Here is a 23078-nt window from a genome sequence, read left to right as displayed (position 1 = left end):
AAGGTGAGATTCTGTATTAATAAGCAAATTCTACATTTACAAAAGTTCTTAAACATAGAAATATGACCACAAAGACTGTCCTATTAAGTCTTTCCATCCACTCAACTAATTAGCTTTATAATTCCCATCACTCCCTCAGATATCCCCTGAATTTAACCTTGATCATACATGAAACTTTCCCACATAATGAAATACATTAAGCACTGGATTGAAAATAGTTTTAATGATTTCTTCTCATAGTTTTTAGGATTTTAAATGTAAATGGCTGTTCCTTGTGTAATAAATTGTTCAAACTATAAGTATTCTCACCAGCAAAAAAAAAAAACATTTCACAGAAACGAGCCAGAAAAATACCCTTTGCTAAGTGCTTCCTTACATCACTGATCTGGACAATGTGAACAAATAAGGTAGGTACATACAGTTAATGCAAAAATAAAGATACTTCCAGGGTGGAAATATATTTAGAAAACAGGAACAGAAAAATGTTTAGGACTCAGGAAACTATCTTTTTTCTTGCTTTTTTGCCTCTTTAGTTTAGTTTTTATTTTGCTTTCTTGTCATTTCTTTTTTTTTTAGATTAGTATCTTTTCTTTTTTTGTACTCTGTTTTATATTTTGCTTTTCTGAATTTCAGAAGCCCACATGGCCTGGCTCCCAGGACTTTTCCAAGCCTGGATATATCTACTGTACAACAATCTAGAAAAGGTACTTTAATTTCTGTTCAGCATAGGCCTGTGAACTAGTTTAGTTTCTCTCCCTTATAAATGACTAAAGAAGGCAATAAATAACTTCTGGATCTTTCACTTTGCAAATCTGTAACCAAAATTCAATGGTCTTCCTTACAAAAATAAATACACGGCAAAGCTTTGATCACTTAGTCTTATTCCGACAAAGAACAAAATCAATTAAATCCTCAAGGAGGGGAATGGACAATAAGATATCCTCTTAACTTTCATTAGCAGGAGGCTATGCATTAGACTCTACAGAAAGGCTACACTGTCCTTTTGTTCATCTTTTCATTGGTTTATAAAGGAAATGTCAATACGAAATGCATAATTACAAATAATTGTCTTGCTGCATCATAGACAGCCATACATTGAAAATGCAAATTAAGACAGATATAACCCATAAAAGGAAGGTAGAAATTCTGCTCAGCGAGAGTCCCAGCACTGCTATAACATCTAGCATACCTCACTGAGAAAGACATGGTATGTACATGTATTTTATGGATATGCAAATAAGATTGAGAGAACTTTCAGTATTGCATATTATATACCCTCAAAGACTACACAGTAAATTACAGTATAATATTTACAATAAGAAAAATACAAATTTAAATGACAAGCTATCGATAACTACTTCAAATTAACAACATACAGCAACAGTCATCTAGCTGTTTTTGTTCGCAGTCTTCTCTTGATGATAAGGTGGTCACTTTCCTTTTCCTTTCTATTCATAATAATCTACGAAAAGAAAACCCAATTTAATTTTGCTTTTCTGAAACAAAGTAAATTTTACAGTTTCTTTTCAATGTGTGACATATATAAAATCAGCAAAATCAAAGCATAGATGGCAAAAAAAGTCTTTGGCATTAGCCTGCATGAATCAGAGTACCCCTTCATGGAACTTCTTGGTCAAAGTGAGAAAAGCATATTATAGCAAAAGCACTGAAGCTGTGTTTACAGCTGATGGGATGTCCTGCTGGCTGCAAACTAGAGAAGGAACTCAATTTTCACATTTTGCATGCCTACATGCTCCTGCTGGGTTTGAGGAAAAGAATGCTAATATAACTGACTAGTTGTGTAGAAAGTACTATGCATTTATTAACACTAACATTTCCATCCGGCAAAAACAAGCTTGTAACAGACCTATGAAGCTTTTAAACCTTTTAACAGGTAGAGTTATACATTTTAAAGAGTTGAAAAAACCTAACACATTCTTGATAAAACAATTTATTTTATATACCCATGAAATGTGGAAAAGATTTCAACTCAGTCTATCCTAGCTGTATGAGGGCAGGGGAAGAGAGGAATATACAGCACCAACACTCAATGATTGGAACAAGTGAAGGGGAAGAGGGTCAAGTCTGAACCTATTCCATTATTAAATAGTCGCTCAGACTTTGCCTTAATCATGGTAATTAACATCCCTACCTCATAAGGGCAATTCATTAATGCTTCAAGCACATTGTCTGACATATATACTCTCTCTATTTAATCCCCTGCTTCTTTTTCTATGCTCCAAGTTGTATTACTCCCTTGTTTTATTGTAACTGCATTCCTTAGCCTTTCTCTTGTTTAATGTGTTAATGTTTTATCATTACTATTATCATTATTTATTACTATTATTAGGATCAATGTTATTTTTTACCTTTTTGTTCCCTATCCACTTGTTAAATGTAAACCGGCATGATGCGATATTTATCGCGAATGCTGGTATAGAAAAACTTAAAATAAATAAATAAATAAATAAATAAGTCTATGGATGGGACTACTTACTCCAGGAGAGAGTAGGAAAGTATGAGGGAGAGGTATTTAAAACAATACAAAAACAAAAGACTGAACTGGTATCACTCATGTTAAGATGCATATATTTAGGGAGGCTGCATAACTGAAATGGTACTTGGGACTGGTTTGTTAGCTTGATGCACCACACCCTGCTTTTTTCTTTGATAACCTCCCTTTTACTATATATTTGCCTTTTTGTGGCACTAGTATTGGGATTGGCCTCTATAGATATTTATGTTTCCCTATAATTTACTCATTTTTTTCTTTTTTCACTCTGACTGAAATATTTAAAGAATGCTGAAAAAAATGATTGTGAACTAGAAAAAGGATTTAATTCTTTGAGTACTGTATTTTTCCCTTAACAATACAATATAAAATAAGATAAGAACAGAAGGCATGTGAATTGTTTCATGAATAATTTAAATTCAGATTATCAGCACAACTATTTACTTGTTCAAGGATTTGACATTTCAGCCACGAAGGGCCTGCTGGTAAATGTGTACTCCCTACCCTCTCCCTTGTCTGCATTAATCTATCCACTGGGACTAGCCAGCAGGACTCAGACATGGTGGAGTTGACGAACCCAAGACCCAGCATGGGAGGGGGGACGGACGGACACTGTTGCTGCTACTGCAAGGATGACTCCTGCTGTAATTGAAGGGTTTATCTTGGAGGAGACACCCCTTCCACTCCTCAGCCAGCAAGGGGACTTGGTTCACCCAGGTAATTGTCCTGAGGAAAACATGAGGTGACAACAAAGCGTTTTAATAAGTGTTTAAACCTTCAAATAGGCAAAACCTCTCTTCAAACCCTTTATTTATTTATTTATTTTATTTAACATTTTTCTATACCGACATTCGCACGAGACATCACATTGGTTTCCAGACAACAGCAAATTCAGCCAACAGGGCTTTACATTGTAACTGATGAAATAACTGGAGGGAGGGGGGGGGGGGGGGAGGAAGGGAGGGAAGGGGGGAGGGAAGAAACTTGGAACTATATGACTTTAGGGCTAGATTCCTTAAGGCAGGGCTTCCCAAACCTGGCCTGAGGATCCCACAAGTCATAAGGACTGAAGGCCTAATTTACAAAGGTTTTCTCTCGTCTCTGTCTGTGGCAAAAGGCCTTAAGGCAGGGCTTCCCAAACCTGGCATGGGGATCCCATAGCCAGTCGGGTTTCAGGATATCCACAAGAAATATGCATGAGATAATTTGCATGTCATGGAGACTCATATGCAAATTTATCTTATGCATATTCATTGTGGACATCCTGAAAACCCGAATGGCTGTGGGATCCCTATGGCACGTTTGGGAAGCCCTGCCTTAAGGCCTTTTGCCATAGACAGAGACGAGAGAAAAACCTTTGTAAATTAGGCCTTTAGTCCTTATGACTGAAAAATTAAAGCTAAAACCAACACAATCCCCCACATCATCACTTACTGAATGAGCAGGAATGTCAAGAGGAGATGATATGTCTGTTGAGTACAGTTTCCTCCGGCCTCGTTTTGGCTTGGGCACAGGCTCTTTATGGAACACTGCTTCGACAGGCTTGGGAGAGCTTATTGTTTCAATCAATTTCTTTGCTGCAATAACAGAAGCCCACAAATACAATTTTTCATGTATGCCACATTCTATATATAGCTTCTTTTTTTTTTTTTTTTAAAGGCACATATACCTTAAAGCATCTCTATATTGTCCAAAAGTCCATCTGTTACCATTAGAAAGAGGCGGAGGATTTGTTTACAAACTGATGGAAAGTCCATGTGATACAGCCCAGGGCCCTCCATGGTACACTTGAATTACTTTTCCCATATCCCATAGGGGGCCAGTATGGAAATTTAAAAAGATAAAACAAACAGAACTTTTAAACTGTCCATTTCAGGTCCTTTCACTACATTTTCTCTCTTAAAGGCAAGGCGGGGTGATCTTTGGACAGTAGAGAGACACTAATTAATTCGATAAGCCTGAGCATTCTCTGATCAATAATTACTCCTTTTGTGAATTAAGGGAGGGGTTTAGTTCATTGCTCTATCACTTAGGTCTCTCTGTAAAAGTGTGTTTTAATTGGACCACCTGAAAGGTGCATTTCAAGACAACCCAAAAGCAAGACCTGCTGAAGTATTTTTCCATGGGTGATATAACATTGTATAGCATCAAACACCTTGATGTAAAATTATATGGTTTCTTCTAAAAATCTGAAGATAAGAGCTTGCAAAATATCCCTAGTCTCTTGACATCTCTTCCAAATATTTGGTAGGTCCTATCAATTCCCTATGTTCCACAAGCAGTTCTTTAATACATTCTGCAAGGGTTGGAGCATAGTTAAGAGAGTGCAGTAAATAAAATTCTTTTTAGAGTTGTAAAAACACAGACATTATTTTATCTTAATCTTCATAATATATTATCCAGCTTTATATAGTTAATTCAGTGTACACAAACCTTTGGTGTGCAGGATAGTAGGAGAACTTTGCAACAGGTCACCAAGTTTTTGTAATGTCCTTTCTTTTTTGGTATGTGACCGTGTACTGGAGCTGGATATTTGTTTTTTCAGAGTGGAGCTCTTTTGTAGTTTTAGTCTAGCAGCACCCTGAAGGCAAATAAATGATAGAAGCTATTCCAGACAGTAAATTAAGGTTTATGTTTAAATTCACTAGGAGTAACATTCTTTATCTAAATATCTGTACAGCTTTTTTCTGATATTATTTGAATAATTGAGTAATATTGTTAACAGACACTACAGTACTATGTAAATGAGCAAAGTAGCAGCCTGAGGTTAGAGTAATAAGCTGAGAATCAGGGATGCAAATGCTCTTTGTGACTTTGGGCAAGTCGCTTCATCCACCATTTGAGGACAGGGAAATACTCAGGCCGATGCAATATCAGCACGTGGAAAACGGACACTCATGACTGAGCGCCCGCTCTCCTAACGCTCGCCAATCAACCTCTCCGGGGTGTCAGATGCAATAAGCAAAATGGGCTGCTGCAGTAAAAAGGCGGCGCTAAGGGGAAATTGTGCGCCCCTAGCACCTCCTCAGCAGCGGATGCCCAGAAGTGGCCATCTGTGGGTTAGGAAAATGGACGCTCAATTTTACGAGTGTCCATTTTCCTAACTTGTGCACCAGTTGAGCGTTCCTTTTCCTAACCTGACTGCCAGCACACTTTAAAAAAAAATTATTTTTTTTTTACCCAACTACTTTTCAGTTCCTCAGACTTAATATCACCATAATATTAAGTGGGAAGAACTACAGAAAAGCAGTATTTTCTGTTTTTCCATCAACTTTAGGGGTTCCTCAAAACTTAACACCTGCTCCAGGGCAGGCAATTTCTGAGGGTAAAAATGTGCACATTGGGCATGTATTTTTTTTTTTGCATCAGGAGGTAATAGCTAATAGCCTAATCATGAATTTACATGTGATGAACGCTATTAGCTTCGCCAAGTTGGATGCGCGTTTTGGACAAGCTAATCCCCTTATTGCATAAGGAGTTGTGGACACGTGTCCAAAACACGCGTCCAACCACGGGTTAACCAGTGTGCTCATCTGAGTGCACTATATTGTATTGGCCAGTCTGTGCCTGAATCTAACTTGCCTTGATCTACCAATGAAAAAGCATGAGCTAAATCTGAAATATAATTTACCACCCAAGGTTACAATTTTGTCTCAGTTATAACCAAGCTTTGTCCTCTTTCATTCATATATTATGAACAATGAAAATATCAGTATCTCAGACTTGTTTTCCTGTTTGGTATTGGCGGAGAAAAATAAATCTGTGTAAACAACTCATGTGCTAGTCACCCAGACTGATTACAGAAAAAGGCAGTCTACTAGCAAACTGAGAAAATAAGATATAAAATGCATGGAGGCCAGATTTCTATAAAGCGACTTATTTTTCTAGATTGTACGTTTGGATGATCTGCCAAGCAGAATGAAGATCATGCAATACTCTCCCAGAACTAGTAAACATTATGCAATGTTTGTGGCGTTTGTTACCCTAATGGGGGTTTTAGTCAGCACAAAATCATGTTCAAACATCCAGATTAATTTCTTGCTAGACAAAATTATAAATTTCTAAACTATAATGTTTCCTTGTTCTATTCATATACTACCAAGGAACAAACCAGCAGACAGGATTAGACAAACCTCTTCTTCCTTGTTACCAGTGGCAGCGTTGCATTGTAAAAGTGTATTCATTGTGGAACTCAATGTGGCATTTTTCCTGTTTTCATCCTTCACCATCACCTAGGTACACAAAGCACATACCAAGCTACAGTAAAATGTAAACAAATTCTTATTCCTAGAGCATACACTATACTGTCAATGCTAGGCCACAAACTGCAACATTTGGACTCAAAAACCATCACTTTACAAGCAGTCTCCTATGACCACTCAGATAGGAGTTAAAAACAAAGTGTGCTGAAACATGCACACAAAAGATTCTTTAAATCTGGGCTTTAAAAAGGTCTTCTGCTGTGCTTCCATAGTGCTAATTACAACTACGCATCAAACAGCCTTCTGCATAGAAAGCAATCATTTTTCAGTTATAATGAGCTGCCAAGAAAATCTATTCATCAGCAATGTGAGAATTTCTTATAACTATTTTCTATTAAACAACTTGACAGCTTGGAGCTTCTGGAAAGCTAGCACAAATGCATGCGCCTTACATGAATTATTAAAATATTCCACTGTGATCACTGCAGTTTGTTCACCTTGTACACCACCACAGTTTTAATGTACTTTTCTTCATTTGTATACTTTAATTTACCAACTCTTGAAGCTATCTTTCCTAGGATATGAATACAGTTTTCTAACTCATGTGTGCACACCTATCTGTATAAAAGATTAGTTACATGCTTATAGGGTATAGATCATGGAGTAAACTACGATTATTCACATCACATTTCCAACACAGTAGTTTGCCTACAATGCAAAAGCAAACTATTTTGATTGAAAAATGGAAGTTGCACCAATGAAAACAATGGGGTAGATTTTCAAATAGCGCGATTTGGCGTACTTTTGTTGGCGCATCAGGCGCCAACAAAAGTACGCTGGATTTTAGTAGATACGCGTGTATCCGCTAAAATCCGGGATTGGCGCGTGCAAGGCTATCGATTCCGTAAAGCCGGCGCGCGCCGAGCCGCACAGCCTACCTCCGTTCCCTCCGAGGCCGCTCCGAAATCGGAGCGGCCTCGGAGGGAACTTTCTTTTGCCCTCCCCTCACCTTCCCCTCCCTTCCCCTACCTAACCCACCCGCCTGGCCCTGTGTAAACCCCCCCCTTACCTTTGTCGGGGGATTTGCGCCTCCCGGAGGGAGACGTAAATCCCCGCGCGCCAGCGGGCCGCTAGTGCGCCGGGACGCGACCTGGGGGCGGGTCCGGAGGGCGCGGCCACGCCCCCGGCCACGCCCCCGGACTGCTCCGGGCCGTAACCACGCCCCCGAAACGCTCCTGACACGCCCCGCGGATTGGGCCCGCCCCCCTGGGGCTCTGCGCGCGCCGGTAGGCCTATGTAAAATAGGCGCACCGGCGAGCAGGGCTCTTAAAATCCGCCCCAATGTGTTTTGTGTGTTACAAGAAGAGTATCTTCCAGTCCCAATATGTATCTACATAAAGCTTTTTCAAGCTTGTATCTCTGCTGAGCACAATAAACAAAAAATACATTTTAACTAGAGAAATTTGCTAAAGATTAGAAAGAAAAAAAAAAGCCCATTCCATTATCAATCAGAAAAAGCCAAGAAGTTTCACCGACAGAAGACTTTTAAATATAATATACTTATTCATTTTCTAATGGGTTAGTTTGAGATAAGAATCAGACTTTTCCATAATTAAGTAGAAATTTAGTCTTACTATTAATTTCCTTTCTCAATCTTGCTATACCGGTCCAGATACATGGGTTTATTCTATCCAACCAGCAGATGGAGATAGAAAACACAACTATTTTCAGTGACATCACTGGTACTTAAGGATGGTGCAGCCCATGCAAATGCTAGAATTCTTATAACAAAAGCAATGGAAGACTGGAAAAATTGTCCCCAAAATTTTCAAGTAGCCTGTGGAATTTACCACAAAACAGGAGGATCCTCTAAGAAAAACCTCTTCTTCAAAACCTCACCAGGATAGAGAAAACAATACAAAAGACAGAAATAAAAGATGTAGAGACACCTCAGGCTCTCCTTACAAAGAAAAACTGAAAAACTAATGCAAAATTCAAAAGGTTTACCAGCTAAAAACACACTGCGAGTCCTAATTTCCTGGGAGAGTTCTGGACTGGTTTACCAGGATTCAAGGAAAGAAAATTAACAAGACAGACAAATTTTCCTTATCCTGCTACACTATCCATATATGAGGGAAGGAGCTACAGCTGCTCTGAGCACATCTGTTCCAAAAAGCTGCATCTTCCTTGGCTTGTACATCCAGCCTGTAGTGTTTACTGAAGGAATGTAAGGAACACTAAGTTGCCAACTCACAAATCTTCTGGTACAAGGGCTATAGCCTTCATCCAAGAGGAAGCCTGTGCGCTTTTTAAGTGAGCCTGAAGGGCCTCTGAAACCTATGACTTTTCAGCAAGCTAGCTCAGATAGTCTCTTTAATTGACCTGGACAACAAAGATTTGGAAGCTGTCTTTGCCCTTTTAAGAGGACCTCGTAAAGGTCTTGCGAAAAGAATTGGAGAAATTACTTACCTGATAATTTCGTTTTCCTTAGTGTAGACAGATGGATTCAGGACTAATGGGTATAGTGTACTCCTGCTAGCAGTTGGAGATGGATCAGATTTCAATCTGACATCAGCCCCTAGTACATATATCCCTGCAGGAAGTGCAGCTCTTCAGTATTCTCCTCGAAAAGCATTGTGAATATATGTGTGCCTGACTGATTGATTAACTTAATAATTTGGTTAACTTGAATAACTTCATAACTTGGTTAAACGTTAAAACTTGATTAACGAACTGGTTGATTGACTATAGCTGGAGACCGCCAGTGTAATCAACCGGAAAGCGTCGACACCCAGCAGGGTGGATGCCCTAGGTAAATGAAAACATAGCGTACCCTTGAATCATTTGAAAGACCATGCGTGACGGCAGCCAAGGGTGGGATGCTGAGTCCATCTGTCTACAGTAAGGAAAATGAAATTATCAGGTAAGTAATTTCTCCATTTTCTAGCGTGTAGCAGATGGACTCAGGACCAATGGGATGTATAAAAGCTACTCCTGAACCGGGTGGGAGGCTGCCCGCGACCCACTTAGTATTGCCCTTGCAAATGCCATGTCCTCCCGAGCCTGAACGTCCAGACGATAGAATCTGGAGAAGGTATGGATGGAGGACCATTTAGCCGCCCTGCAGATCTCGGCAGGTGACAGCATTCTAGTTTCTGCCCAGGATACTGCCTGGGCTCTGGTAGAATGGGCCTTGACCTGTAGAGGTGGTGGCTTGCCAGCTTCTACGTAGGCCGCCTTGATGACTTCCTTGATCCAGCAGGTGATGGTTGCCTGCGAGGCCGCTTCCTCTTGTCTCTTTCCGCTGTGAAGGACGAAAAGGTGGTCCATTTTTCGTACGGGTTCGGACATTTCCAGGTATCTGGATAGGAGTCTAACGATGTTGAGGTGGCGCAGACTATGGGATTCTTCCGAATTCTTCAAGTCATCCGTCGTTGGTAGTGAGATGGTCTGGTTAAGGTGGAAGTGTGAGACCACTTTGGGGAGGAAGGAGGGAACCGTGCATAGTTGGATGGACCCCGGGGTGAGCCTGAGGAACGGCTCATGGCAGGACAGTGCTTGTAGTTCCAATATGCGGCGGGCTGAACACACCGCCAGCAAAAACACCGTCTTTAAGGTTAACAGGGGGAGGGGACAGGCCTCTGAGGGGTCTGAAGGTGGTTCCCGCTAGGAAGTCCAAAGCGAGATTGAGATTCCACGGAGGTACCGGCCACTTTAGTGGTGGGCGAATGTGTTTGACTCCTTTCAGGAAGCGTGACACGTACGGATGAGAAGCTATGCTGTCGCCCTCGCTCTTGGAGCCGTAGCATGACAATGCGGCCACCTGTACCTTGATGGAGTTGCGGGACAGACCCTTCTGTAGTCAGTTCTATAAGAATTCCAGGATCACGGGAACTTTAAATGCGCGTGGCTTGATGTTGTGGTCTTCGCACCAGGCTTCAAATACTCTCCAGATCCTTATGTACGTTAGCGATGTGGAGAACTTACGTGCTTGAAGGAGAGTGTCGATTACCACCCCCGAGTATCCGCTCTTTCTCAGGCGAGCCCTCTCAATGGCCAGACCTTAAGAGAATTGAGCTGGGTCTTCGTGGAGGATTGGACCTTGTTGTAGCAGGTCCCTGTGTGGGGGCAGGGGTAGGGTGTTCCCTGCCAGCAGTCTTCTCATGTCTGCGTACCAGGGTCTTCTTGGCCAATCCGGAGCCACCAGAAGAACTAATCCCTTGTGTAGTTGTATCTTGTGAATGATTGTACCCAGTAGGGGCCACGGCGGGAAGGCGTATAGTAGAGTCCCCGAGGGCCAGGGCTGTACAGGGCATCGATCCCTTGGGACTGTGGTTCCCGCCTGCGGCTGAAGTATCTGGATACTTGGGCGTTGGATCTGTTTGCCAGAAGGTCCATGTCCGGATTTCCCCCACTGATTCACTATCATCTTGAAGGCTGCGGACGAAAGCCTCCATTTCTCCTGGGTCTAGACTTTCCCTGCTGAGGAAGTCTGCCGTGATGTTGTCTTTCCTGGCGATGTGGATGGCGGATATCTCCTGGAGGTTTGCTTCCGCCCACACCATCAGGGGGTCTATTTCTAGGGACACCTGTTGGCTCCTGGTTCCCCCCTGCCGGTTGATAAGAACATAAAAACATAAGAAATTGCCATGCTGGGTCAGACCAAGGGTCCATCAAGCCCAGCATCCTGTTTCCAACAGAGGCCAAAACCAGGCCACAAGAACCTGGCAAATTACCCAAACACTAAGAAGATCCCATGCTACTGATGCAATTAATAGCAGTGGCTATTCCCTAAGTAAAATTGATTAATAGCCATTAAGGGACTTCTCCTCCAAGAACTTATCCAAACCTTTTTTGAACCCAGCTACACTAACTGCACTAACCACATCCTCTGGCAACAAATTCCAGAGCTTTATTGTGTGTTGAGTGAAAAAGAATGATGTAGGCCACTGTCGTGGCGTTGCCAACATTACTCTGACCGCTTTGTTTCGAAGTCTGTAAGCGAACCGCAGGCAGGCTAGTCTGACTGCCCGCGCTTCTAGGCAGTTGATGTTCCATCCCGCCTCTTCTGCGTTCCACTGCCCTTGGGCGGTTAACTCCTTGCAGTGTGCTCCCCATCCTCGTAGACTGGCATCTGTGGTGAGTAGGGTCCAGGTTGGGGAGGATAGTCTTGATCCCTGGCTCATGTGGCTGGCCTGCAGCCACCACCGTAGCTGGGTCCAAACTCTGCCGGGAGTGATAGACGTACAGTGTAGTTCTGGGACCGTGGGCTCCACCGTGATAGAAGTGAGCGCTGTAGGGGCCTCATGTGGGCTCGCGCCCATGGCACTACTTCCAGTGTGGATGCCATCAGCCCGAGGACTTGCAGGTAATCCCATGCTGTGGGATGAGGATCGTTCAGCAAGGTTTGCAGCAGGTTCCACAATTTTGATCTCCTTGTGGGGGTCAGGCTGACCTTGTCCTCTTTGGTGTCGAATTGGACTCCTAGGTATTCCAGCGACTGTGAGGACTGTAGGGAGCTTTTGTGTATGTTGACCACCCATCCTAGGCTCTCCAGTAGAGTTATGACTCTGCTGTTTGCTTGACGGCTTTCCTCCGGTGACTTTGCCCTGATCAGCCAATCGTCCAGGTAAGGGTGAACGAGGATTCCTTCCTTCCTCAGTGTTGCTGCCACCACCACTATTACCTTGGTGAACGCTCGGGGTGCTGTGGCTAACCCGAAGGGTAGTGCCCGGAACTGGTAGTGACGGTTCAGGACTTCGAAGCGTAGGTAGCGCTGGTGTTCCTGATGAATTGGGATATGCAGGTAGGCCTCCGAAAGATCCAGGGATGTGAGAAACTCCTGGTTGTATCGCCCTTATAACGGATCGTAGGGTTTCCATGCGGAAACGGGGAATTCTGAGGTGGCGGTTGACCGACTTGAGGTCCAGGATGGGCCTGAATGTTCCCTCGTTCTTGGGGACAATAAAATAAATGGAATAATGGCCAGTATTTATTTCCTGTGGAGGCAGTGGGGTTATGGCCTCAAGGGCTAGTAGTCTGGACAGTGGAGCTTCCACTGCCGCCCTCTTGAAGGGGTCATGGCAGGGGGACTCCATGAACTTGTCCAGAGGGGTTCTTAGGAAATCCAGGTAGTACCCCTCCCGAAAGATGGCTAGGACCCACTTGTCCGAGGTTATCTCGACCCATCTGCGGTAGAATAGGGCTAGTCTGCCCCCTATGGCTTCTTCCCTTGGATGGGTCGGCTGAATCTCATTGTGGGGTGCGGCTGCGGCCTGCACCCGAGCTGGTTCCCCTCTTGTTGTGCTTTGTCCGAAAGAACTGGTTCCTGCCCGTAGGGCGGGTGGTTTGATAGTTGCTCCTGTAAGGATTGAAGCGCTGTGAACCTCTGCCCCTGGAGGACCTGGGGAAGGGTCGCTGGTTTCTCTTCGTCTTATCCTCCGGCAGGCGCGGCAATGGGGATTCGCCCCATTTGTCAGCCAGTTTCTCTAGTTCGCTGCCGAACAGGAGGGATCCTTTGAAGGGCATCCTTGTGAGGCGTGTTTTGGAAGATGCGTCAGCCGACCAGCTTCGGAGCCAGAGCTGCCTCCTGGCCGCCACCGCAGATGACACTCCTCTGGCCGCTGTGCGCACTAGGTCGGAAGCAGCGTCCGCAAGGAATGATACTGCTGGTTCCATGTATTCTCCCGGGGTGGTGTTCCTTGTTTGTGATAAGCAGGCACGGGTCACCACGGTGCAGCAGGCCGCAATTTGTAGAGACATAGCGGCTACGTCAAATTACTTTTTGAGGATGGACTCCAGACGCCGGTCATGTGCATCCTTGAGCGCAGCTCCTCCCTCCACTGAGATAGTGGTGTGTTTAGAGACCGCGCAGATCATGGCATCCACTCTTGGACATGCGAGAAGATCTTTGGTTGCCTGGTCCAGTGGTACAGAGCTGCCAAGGCTCGTCCCCCTTTGAATGTGGACTCCGGAGCACTCCATTCCAGGTCAATCAGCTGTTGTGCTGCTTGTAACAGAGAGAAATGGCGAGAAATCTGTCGGAGACCCTCCAAGCAGGGGCTTTGGTTTAGGTTCCCCCGAAGTCCCTGGGCCCGGGATAGCGAGCTCCGTCAGGCATTGGTTGACCAGGTCCGGGAGCTCGTCCTTTGTGAAGAAGCGTCTCATGGTTCGGTGAGGCTCTGTTCCCGTGGGGGAGCTCCCCATCTTCTAGGGGTTCGGCTTCCTCCTCAGAGATGTCAGAGTCCCCATAGGTGGGGCTTCTGGGTAGTGGAAGCCTGTGCCTAGGTCTTGAAGGGCCTGGGGTATGAGGGTCCTCCGGTGGAGCATGTGGCTGGACATCCAGAGGTTCAGTTTGCTTTTGAACAAAGGTGTGAATCCCCTTGAAGAACTCCACCCATGAGATCGACGCTAGGTCAAAGCTGAAGAGCGCTAGTTCCTTGGGGGTCCTCGTCTGTGGGGAGGTCCCCCTGGCTAGGTCCGGGGTACCCCCTGAGGAGCTAGAACTCGGCCCTGGGTGGGACTGACCCTGAGCTGGATCTCCCAGGGCCTCCTCGCACTGGGTGCACAGGGCATCGGCCTCCTCGCTTTGTGCGGCTCTGATGTGGCATGCTGGGCAGAGGCCTTGAGCTTTTATCTCTATTTCTGGAGGTGCCATGATGTGGCATGCTGGGCAGAGGCCTTGAGCTTTTATCTCTATTTCTGGAGGTGCCATGGCTGTCGGTGTGTAAACTCTTATGCGCACCGGTGTGCTTAAGGTAAGCGTGTAGTTGTGCGCCTAGCCGTAGATATGTGCCCGGCTCGCGAGTGTAACTTATGCACGCAAGACCTGATGTGCGTGTAAGACTATGCGCACAAGTGCTTTGTGCGCCTAGGTCGGAGTTGTGCACTCGGGCCGAACGGCGCGGCAAATGGGGCCAAGATGGCGACGGCGAGCACGCAGGCAATATGGTGACCCCCTCGGAGAGTCTCCACATGGGTAGACCCTTGGAAATAACCAGGGCCTGGCTCTGCTAGGATGGATCAACCCGGTGGCACTGGTCCCGGCTGGCGACCTGTGCTCCTCCTCGATCCTCGGAGACCAGATTCAAGCAGAAGATTTCTACCTTACCTTGTCTTCGGCGCTTCCCGGTTTCGTCCCGGGCGGTCTCTGGCTGCAGGGGGGAGAGGGCAAATACCTTCACCGCCACACTCGAGGGTGCACCCGCTGCCTCTCATCCGTGCCCGAGGATCGGGGGCTAGGTCCTTGCCACGATTCGACCGCCGGACCGAGGCTTACCTCCGAGGGACCACGGAAATCACCTCGGGAATCTCAACTGGGGGAGGGACCCAAGGGTATCACCGTAGGAGAGCGGGGCTCGTCTTCAGGTATGTTCCTTCTTTAAAATTTGGATTTTCTTCTTTGAATTTGTTCGAATGCTGTGAGAGCGTGCAGATAGTCCCCAACTGCTATGGAGACGGAAAATACTGAAGAGCTGCACTTCCTGCAGGGGTATAGGTACTAGGGGCTGACGTCAGATTGAAATCTGATCCGTCTCCAACTGCTAGCAGGAGTACACTATACCTGATGCAACGTCACCCATATCAACCAATTGTCCAGATAAGAATAGACCAATGTCCCTTCCTTGTATAATGCCGCTGCCTCAACCACTAGCACAATCACCACAAATCGAAGGAAGCACTGATGATCGTTCCCATATGGGATAAGAAGATAAGTCTCTGTCAAGTCCAAGTAGGTCAAAAACTCACCTTTCCAAACCACCATAATATCTGACCTTAAGGATTCCATCCTGAAACAAATCATCTTCAAGAATCTGTTAACCTATTGCAGATTCAGAATTGGAGGGAAGGACCCTGCCTTCTATGGAACCATGATGTAAATGGAATAATGTCCCAAACCCTCCTGGTTTGTTGCAACAAGGATCACAGCTCTAAAAAGCAAACAGCCTCTCAAGAACAATCTTTATAGCCTCCCTTTTCTTGGCAGAGTGACAGGGAGAAACCATAAAGGCATCCAAGATGGGAAGAAGGAATTCCAAAGCATAACCTTTCCTCATGATGTCGATAACTCACTAATCTGAAGAGATCTGGGACCAAATCCAATAAAATTGGGATAGATTGTCACCTACCTCTGGAACCAGAGATAGGGCCCCAAACCTTACTGCAACGCTCTAGAGACCCAAGATTCAGTGCATTACAAAACTCTGAATAAAATGACTGGTAATGAGAAAAGGACCTTGATCTCTGATGTGTTTCATCACTAAGAAAATCTTCTGGAATCCCTGAACCTACTGAGAGGCAGGGGAGCCACACAATGAAGACTTTGCTTTGCCTCAGAGTCTCAGCACTTCGGAATCCCCCTAGACCTTAGCCAACTTCTTCAGCTATCTCCAAACAAAAAGTCATCCTTTAAAGAGAAACTTTGTCAAGTAGTCTTTGACATGGATTCTGCAGACCAAGTCTTTATTCAGAGAAGCACCTGAGCTGCTACTATGGATGCCATCTCTCTAGCCGAGGAATGCACCAAATCAAAAACAGGTATCCACCAGATTAACAACCTATGGCTCCAAATGCGAGAAATCTTCCACAGACTCCATGTTCACATTCTATGCCAAAAGCCATCCCGGTCTTGCAATTATTCAACAGCACACAGAGATCTGAAGTGCCATGCTCACTACCTCAAAGGCCTGCTTAAGGACGGATTCAAGTTTCCTGTCCTGAGCATCCTTAAGAGCCGCACTGCCCTCCATGGAAATTGTGGTTCTCTTTGTCACTGAACAGACCAAGGCACCCACCTGGGAAAGTAAAATCTCTTCTGAACAAAAGGGTCCATTGGATGTAACTTAGAGCATGAACACCCACCCTTAAAAATGAGCTTCTGGTGCCACCCACTCCAAATCTATCAAGTTTCGAACAGTGAGAAAAACAGATTTTTTAATGATGACCATTATAGCATCCTCCTTAGAAGTTTTTTCCACCTTATCCTCTTCAAAATGCAAAGTATGCAGGGACTTACAAATTAGGGATGTTAACACATCCCTATGAAAGATGAAACAGAAGAATCATATTCCCCTTCCAAGCGACATTCTCTTTCCTCCAAATTCCATTCATTTTCACTTTGTGGCAGCTCACTAACGCCATCCAGGGGAGTCCTCAAAGGAAAGAATAGTTCTCAAATACTTCTCCTCCATCCAAGCCCTCTTTCTGCCTTGGGAGCCTGAAGAAACCACAGGTACTGGCAGGGCCATATCTTGCCCTATCAAAAGGCCTGCAAGCACTTGAAAAATTCTCTAGATAGCTGCCCATGGTAAGGCAGCAATCTATTGAGGAGGTCTGCCCTGCTGCCACACAAACAACTGTAGCTCTAGGAGCCAGCATAGACTCTAAACCTTGGCATTCTGGGATAAGGGATAGGTGGGTATAGCCAGAGATCTCCTTCACAACCACTCTGCTGGTGAATTCCCTAAAACGTACAGCCTGGAGGAAAATTCAGCCTCCTGAACCACAGACCCACACCACATGAAATTCGCTGCTGCAGAGGTCTACATTTGTTGTGTACACTCACAGCACAACTTAAAGCCCCCACCACCACCCTACACCTTCCTCAGGCTAGAGGCAAAGCATGATCTTTTTCCCAAGTTCACTGCCAGATGTTTTCCTCTCTTCTCTACTTTTCTCAGTCACACTGTCCTGAGCAACCCCAAAAGTCTGACTCACACAAGCAAAGCTCCAAACCAGCCTCCAGGTCTCCCAAAACAAACTCCTGCCACACTAACCACTAACCACTGAGCAAGACAAGCTCTGCTCGATTTGGAATGAAATGGAAGAAGAAAGGAGGATTGGGGATGGAGGTGAAGGAAGCAGGCGAGGAGGGAAGATGAAAAGGAATAAGGAAGGGAGGGATATTCTGGAATATTGGGCACGAAGGAAGGGATCAGAGAAAAGAAAGATAGGTCCACCATCTGACTCAAATCCGGTTCCCAAACATCCCACCCTCTACTTTTACCTCCCCCCTCCATTTTTCCCTTTCCCACCCCAAGTCCTCTCTCTCCCTTCCTGGCATCCCATCCACACTCCCTTTGGTCAAACATTCCCACCAGTTTCTCTTTCACATCCTATGTTGATTGGGCAGTAGGAAGAGAGGGGAAGCAACACCACCTTGGGTCACATCCTTCTCCTCTGCCACCTGGGGTCCAAATGCTGCTTTCAAAAGTATAGGACCCCATACTTCCATGTGTTCAAAGCAGCAGGCCAGGTCTTGGGCGGCAGGGGACAGAACTGGCCAAGAAAGAGGGAAGTGAGTTAGAAGCACGTTGGACAGTCTCTGCCTCTCCGATCTCCTGCAGCAATTCCACAGGGAGAAGATAATTGTGCTAAAGCCACTTCATAAAGCAGAAACATCTGTACTCCCATTATAGACATATCTAAACTACCAAACCTGCTTTGCCCTCCAAAACCACTATATATGATAAAAAACATGTTTGTGCAAATTTGATAAGTGCAGGAATTACTAGACAAAAGCCAAAGGAGGCAAGAAATCTCAATTTCAAACTCATATTTGGCAATGGAAAAATTATAAAAACTACACTTAATAGAATGAAATGACACCAAGTTGTTATAAAAAATAAAACAAAAATCCTCAAAACAAAAGCTACTTTACCTCTTCCATCTCTGAGCTCTTCCTCTTTCTGGCTGTCCTGGATATTTTTACTGTTATAGGTATGGCACTGTCCTGATGCTTCACTGCCATTTTGTTGGGTTGTAGGGGCGTGAACTGAATCTCAAGTTCTGGTTTGGGAAATCTGCTGACTCTTCCACTTTCTGTGGACATTGATGAAGAATCCAGCACTGTGTCAAAATGACCCTGAGAAGGCAAAGAAGTGCAAATATTAGAGAAAGGGTCATTTATTACCTACAACTGCTGTTCTAGAAATGGGACACCACAATGTCATGCTTATGAGACATATGACCTTCTGCTGATGCTTAAACAATTTTAATTCTAGCTGGAGCTAAAAACAATTGCAAATGTAGAATTAGCAAATCTATTTTTTTTAAATCAGTTAATTCCGACCCTACCATAATCTAATACCAAATGAGTAGGATGGAAGCAAACAGAATACAAGCAGGTCAACATGCAATCTTAAGTCACAGGTGCACAGCTATACCAGATGTTACTTTTGAAGGAGACATTTTCTTTCCTTGAGTCTAATCAGACCAGTCCAGACAAATGGGTTATGCTCACTGACCAGCAGATAGAGATTTAAACGGGTTTGCTGTCACCCCTTATATGCATACATGCTGACCTCAGCCTGCCAGTATATCTGTAACAAGCTAACTTCCCAAAATTTTAAAGTTTTCTTTTAAAATCCTCTAACAACCAGGTGTCTCTTCCAGAACAGACAAAATACCCCCCCCCCCCCCAATATTTTGTACAGTCTTAGCTTGTCACATATCTGTATTCCATGTGCCGTGCAGACACCACCCTACTTCATTCTTCAAAGTTGAAAATAATAGTATGCTTGGCAGCAAGGGAGGGCTCTGGAGTGGTCTGACTAGATTCAAGGAAAGGAAATTATCAGATATGATTAAGTTTCTCCTTCATCATCCAGTCAAACCAGTCCAGACAAATGGATCTATCTAAGCTACTCCTGATTAGGGTGGGATCCTGCCAAACCTGCTCTCAAAACCTCCACAGTGAACTAGATCTCTGCTCTAGTAATCACGTCAAAACTAATGCTTTGAAAAAGAATGTTAGGAAGATCATGTCTCCTGCCGACACACCAAGGTTCTACCTATGCCCTCATAGAATGTACTCTGACTTGCCTGGCCAAAGATTTGTCAACATAAGCTACCAAAACCACTTTCTTGATCCAATGCCTTTGTCTCACTTTTCTTATTACCACAGAAAAGCACAAACAAATTATTTGTTTTTCTAAAATTAGTGACCTTCAGATACATCAAAAGCACTCTGACATCCAAGGAATGCAGAATCTTGAAATCCATGTCTGCAAACTGCTTACTGAACAATGGCAAACAGACCACTTGATTCAAATGAAAGGCCAAACCCACCTTTGGAAGAAAAGAAGGCACCATAAGAATCTAGACCATATATTTAATTTGTAAAAAAGGCTCCCTACAGGAAAGGGCCTGCAACTTTCAAATCATTCCAGTCAAATGCCATCAGAAAAACTACTTTCAAAATAAATGGCTTGAAGAAAAATTGATCTAATGGGTTCAAACTAAAAACCTGCCAAGAAGGATAACACCAAGTTTAGATCCCAAGAAGGGATGGGGTCCCTTCACTGGAGATCTGATGTGTTTGACCCCCTCTCAGGAATTGAGAAACATCCAGTTGGGAAGACAAAGGTCCCCCAAACACACGGCCCTTACAGCAAGCAATAACTGAGACCTATAGCTTCAAGAAATTAAGAGCCAATCCCTTGTCCAAACCCTCCTGTAAGGAGGCAGAATTGAGGGCACTGAGGCCCTCCTAGGAAGAACCTGCCGAGCAGAACACCAGCATTCGAAAATTCTCTATAACGTCAAACTATGGAAGTTGATACTTTCCTGCCTTTAAAAGAATATTCATTACCACATGAGAATAACCCTGCTGAACTGAACGAGTCCTCTCAATGACTAGGCTGTAAGACAAAAGGAATCCATATTCTCAAGAAGGATCAGACCCTGCACAAGCAGATCCCCTTACTGCGGAAGCCAAAATGGATTCCCATCCAGCAACTTTAAAAGTTTTTATATATAAATCTATAAATAAAATATACCGCGCCAAAGGGTAGTAATCTGTCTAGGCAGTGCACATATTAAAACATACACAAATTCATAATACAACAAATTAAAATACAATGTAATTACAATTCAGACTATAATGGTGACAGTAATTATAGTAGTATTAATGAGGTCATTGAGATATATTATAAGTGCAAGTGAATAAATACGTTTTCAGTGCGATTTACTGTAAGTCGAATATATTCAGGCACTGAGTTCCACAATATAGGACCTGCAACTGAGAATGCTCGTTTTCTTGTTAATGCCAAGCTAGCTGATTTTATTGATGGAATTTCCAAAATGCATTTATCCATAGATCTGAGCTGTCTGTTAGGTTTATATAATCTTAGTACTGAGCATAGCCAAATTGAGTTAGGATTGTATATTAAATTATGGATTGTGGACAATATTTTATATATGTGATACAGAAAGATATTGGGAGCCAGTGTAAATTGTACAGTATAGGTGTAATATGGTCTCTGCGTGAAGCATTGTATAACATTCGAGCTGTTGCGTTTTGAACAAGTTGTAGTGGTTGAAGTGATAATATCAGTAAACCAAGATATAGTGCATTGCAATAGTCCAGTGTAGAAAGTATCAAAGATTGAGTAACTTGGCAGAAATCATTTAGTAGCAGTAATGGTTTTCTTTTTTTCAGCATATGTATTTTGTAAAAAGATTTTTTTTTAACTACTTCTGAAATGTTATTGGATAATGTTAATCGAAAATCTATGATCATTCCTAAGTTTTTGGTGTGTGATTTAATAGGTATCAAGTTATTTTCAAAAGTGAAAGACTGTGGTGGTTGGTGAATTGATTCAGGAACTGTAGATAGATAAATGAGTTCTGTTTTGGTGGTGTTTAATTTTAGTCTGTTGTGTGACAACCATGTTTTTATTGTTGAAAGGTAGAGTTGAAGGAGAGAAAAGGTTTTTGACCAAGAGTCTGAGAAAGGAACTATGAATTGTATATTGTCAGCATAAATTTTAAAGTTTAGACTTAGGGCTGCCAGGAGTCGACACAATGGTAAGAGATATATATTGAATAGGAGAGCGGAAAGAGCAGAACCTTGAGGGACATCTGTTTTGGTTGTTTACCATTCAGATTTATGTTTACCCATAGTTATCCTTTGAGGACGATTTGAAATGAAAGAAGAAAACCATTTACAGCTAAACCATTTATACCAATTTGTGATAAGTTGGTTAGTAAAATGTCATGGTTAAGAGTGTCAAAAGCCGCTGATATATTAAGTAAGACTAATATGTAATTTGTATTTGAATCAAAGCCTCTAATAATTGTGTTAAAAGATGAGATGAGTAATGATTCTGTGCTGTGTCCTTTTCTAAAACCATGTTGATTACTATGTAATATGTTATCTTCAATGTATTCTGAGATTTGATGTAGTGCAACTGATTCTATGATTTTGGCTATGGAGGTTAAGGTAGAGACAGGTTGATAATTGGATAAGTCAATTGGGTCATGATTCTTCTTCTTTGGAATAGGTAAAACTGATGTTTTTTTGAGGTCGTCTGGAAAAATACCTTGGGTTAATGATGCATTCACAATGTTTGATATGGAAGGAGTAATTTGTTCTTTTATCTCTTTGAGAATATAACCAGGACATGCATTAAAAGGGCTGTTTGATGGTTTTGATTTAGTTAGAATATTAATGATGGTATTTTCATTAACTGGTTGAAAATCTGAGAAAGAACAAGCCAGTTGTGGAGTATTTGCTTTTGGGATAGGTAATGACTCAAATTCTGATGATATGTTTTCTGTTTTTTTTCTAAAGAAGCTAGCAATTTTATTACAGAGGTCATGTGTTATGATTGATGAGGTCGCATCTGGAATGGTGGTTAATTCTCTTACTATTGAAAACAGAATTTTAGGATTTCCATAGGCACTCTTTAGTTTTGATGTGTAAAAAGCTTTTTTGGTTTTTATTAATTAATTCTTTCTTGTATTTCTGCAAGTAAGTATAATATTCTTGTTTTCGATTTGGAAGTGGGTTTTTTCTCCATCTACGTTCTAAATTTCTAAGTTTTCTTTTATATACTTTTAGTGATTCAGTATGCCAATCAGCTGTTTGTTTTTTTTTATAGAGCTTCTGAGGTTTTAGTGGTGCTATGTTATCCCCACTAGAAATCTCCGCTCAATCAGCACAGGCCTACTCCCCATTCCCCCCCGCCAAGGAAGTGCAAAAAGACTCCACGAGAGAACGTGCCGCATCCATAGCGGGCCCTCTCCTATGGAACAACCTTCCAACAGCTCTCAGAACTGATCCTTCTACACCTACCTTCCGAAAGAACCTCAAGACCTGGCTCTTTCGGAAAGCTTTCACTCTAGACAAATAATCCTGCCACAGTCCCCCCTCCCAACTAATATCTTCTCCTGCAATTCATCACAATCCGCTTGAGATTTAACTACTCTGCATAATTTTGTCTCATCCACAAATGTGATCACCTCACTCGTTGTACCCCTTTCCAGATCATTTATAAACATATTAAAAAGCACCAGTCCAAGTACAGAACCCTGAGGCACTCCACTTCAGATCTTACTATCATACAGATGTGTGCTGCAAT

At 43.3% G+C, this 23078-nt stretch overlaps 1 protein-coding gene across 1 annotated transcript in view; it reads right to left on the bottom strand.

Annotated features, from left to right (window-relative positions):
* Positions 1 to 212: 212 nt before the first annotated feature.
* KIF20B (kinesin family member 20B) overlaps positions 213 to 23078 on the bottom strand; it is a 401219-nt gene continuing 378353 nt past the window's right edge. Inside the window, exons 32-36 of the mRNA XM_029610715.1 lie at positions 18374 to 18577; positions 6646 to 6744; positions 4946 to 5093; positions 3947 to 4089; positions 213 to 1462 (exon numbers count right to left, since the gene is read on the bottom strand). Of these exons, the coding sequence (XP_029466575.1) occupies positions 1385 to 1462; positions 3947 to 4089; positions 4946 to 5093; positions 6646 to 6744; positions 18374 to 18577 (672 nt within the window). The 3' untranslated portion in view covers positions 213 to 1384. The remainder of the gene's footprint in view (positions 1463 to 3946; positions 4090 to 4945; positions 5094 to 6645; positions 6745 to 18373; positions 18578 to 23078) is intronic.

Source organism: Rhinatrema bivittatum, chromosome 7 (genome assembly GCF_901001135.1).
Source record: "Rhinatrema bivittatum chromosome 7, aRhiBiv1.1, whole genome shotgun sequence".
Taxonomy (NCBI): domain Eukaryota; kingdom Metazoa; phylum Chordata; class Amphibia; order Gymnophiona; family Rhinatrematidae; genus Rhinatrema; species Rhinatrema bivittatum.
Note: the sequence above shows the minus strand (reverse complement) of the source record. Positions and strands in the feature narration are given on the sequence as shown.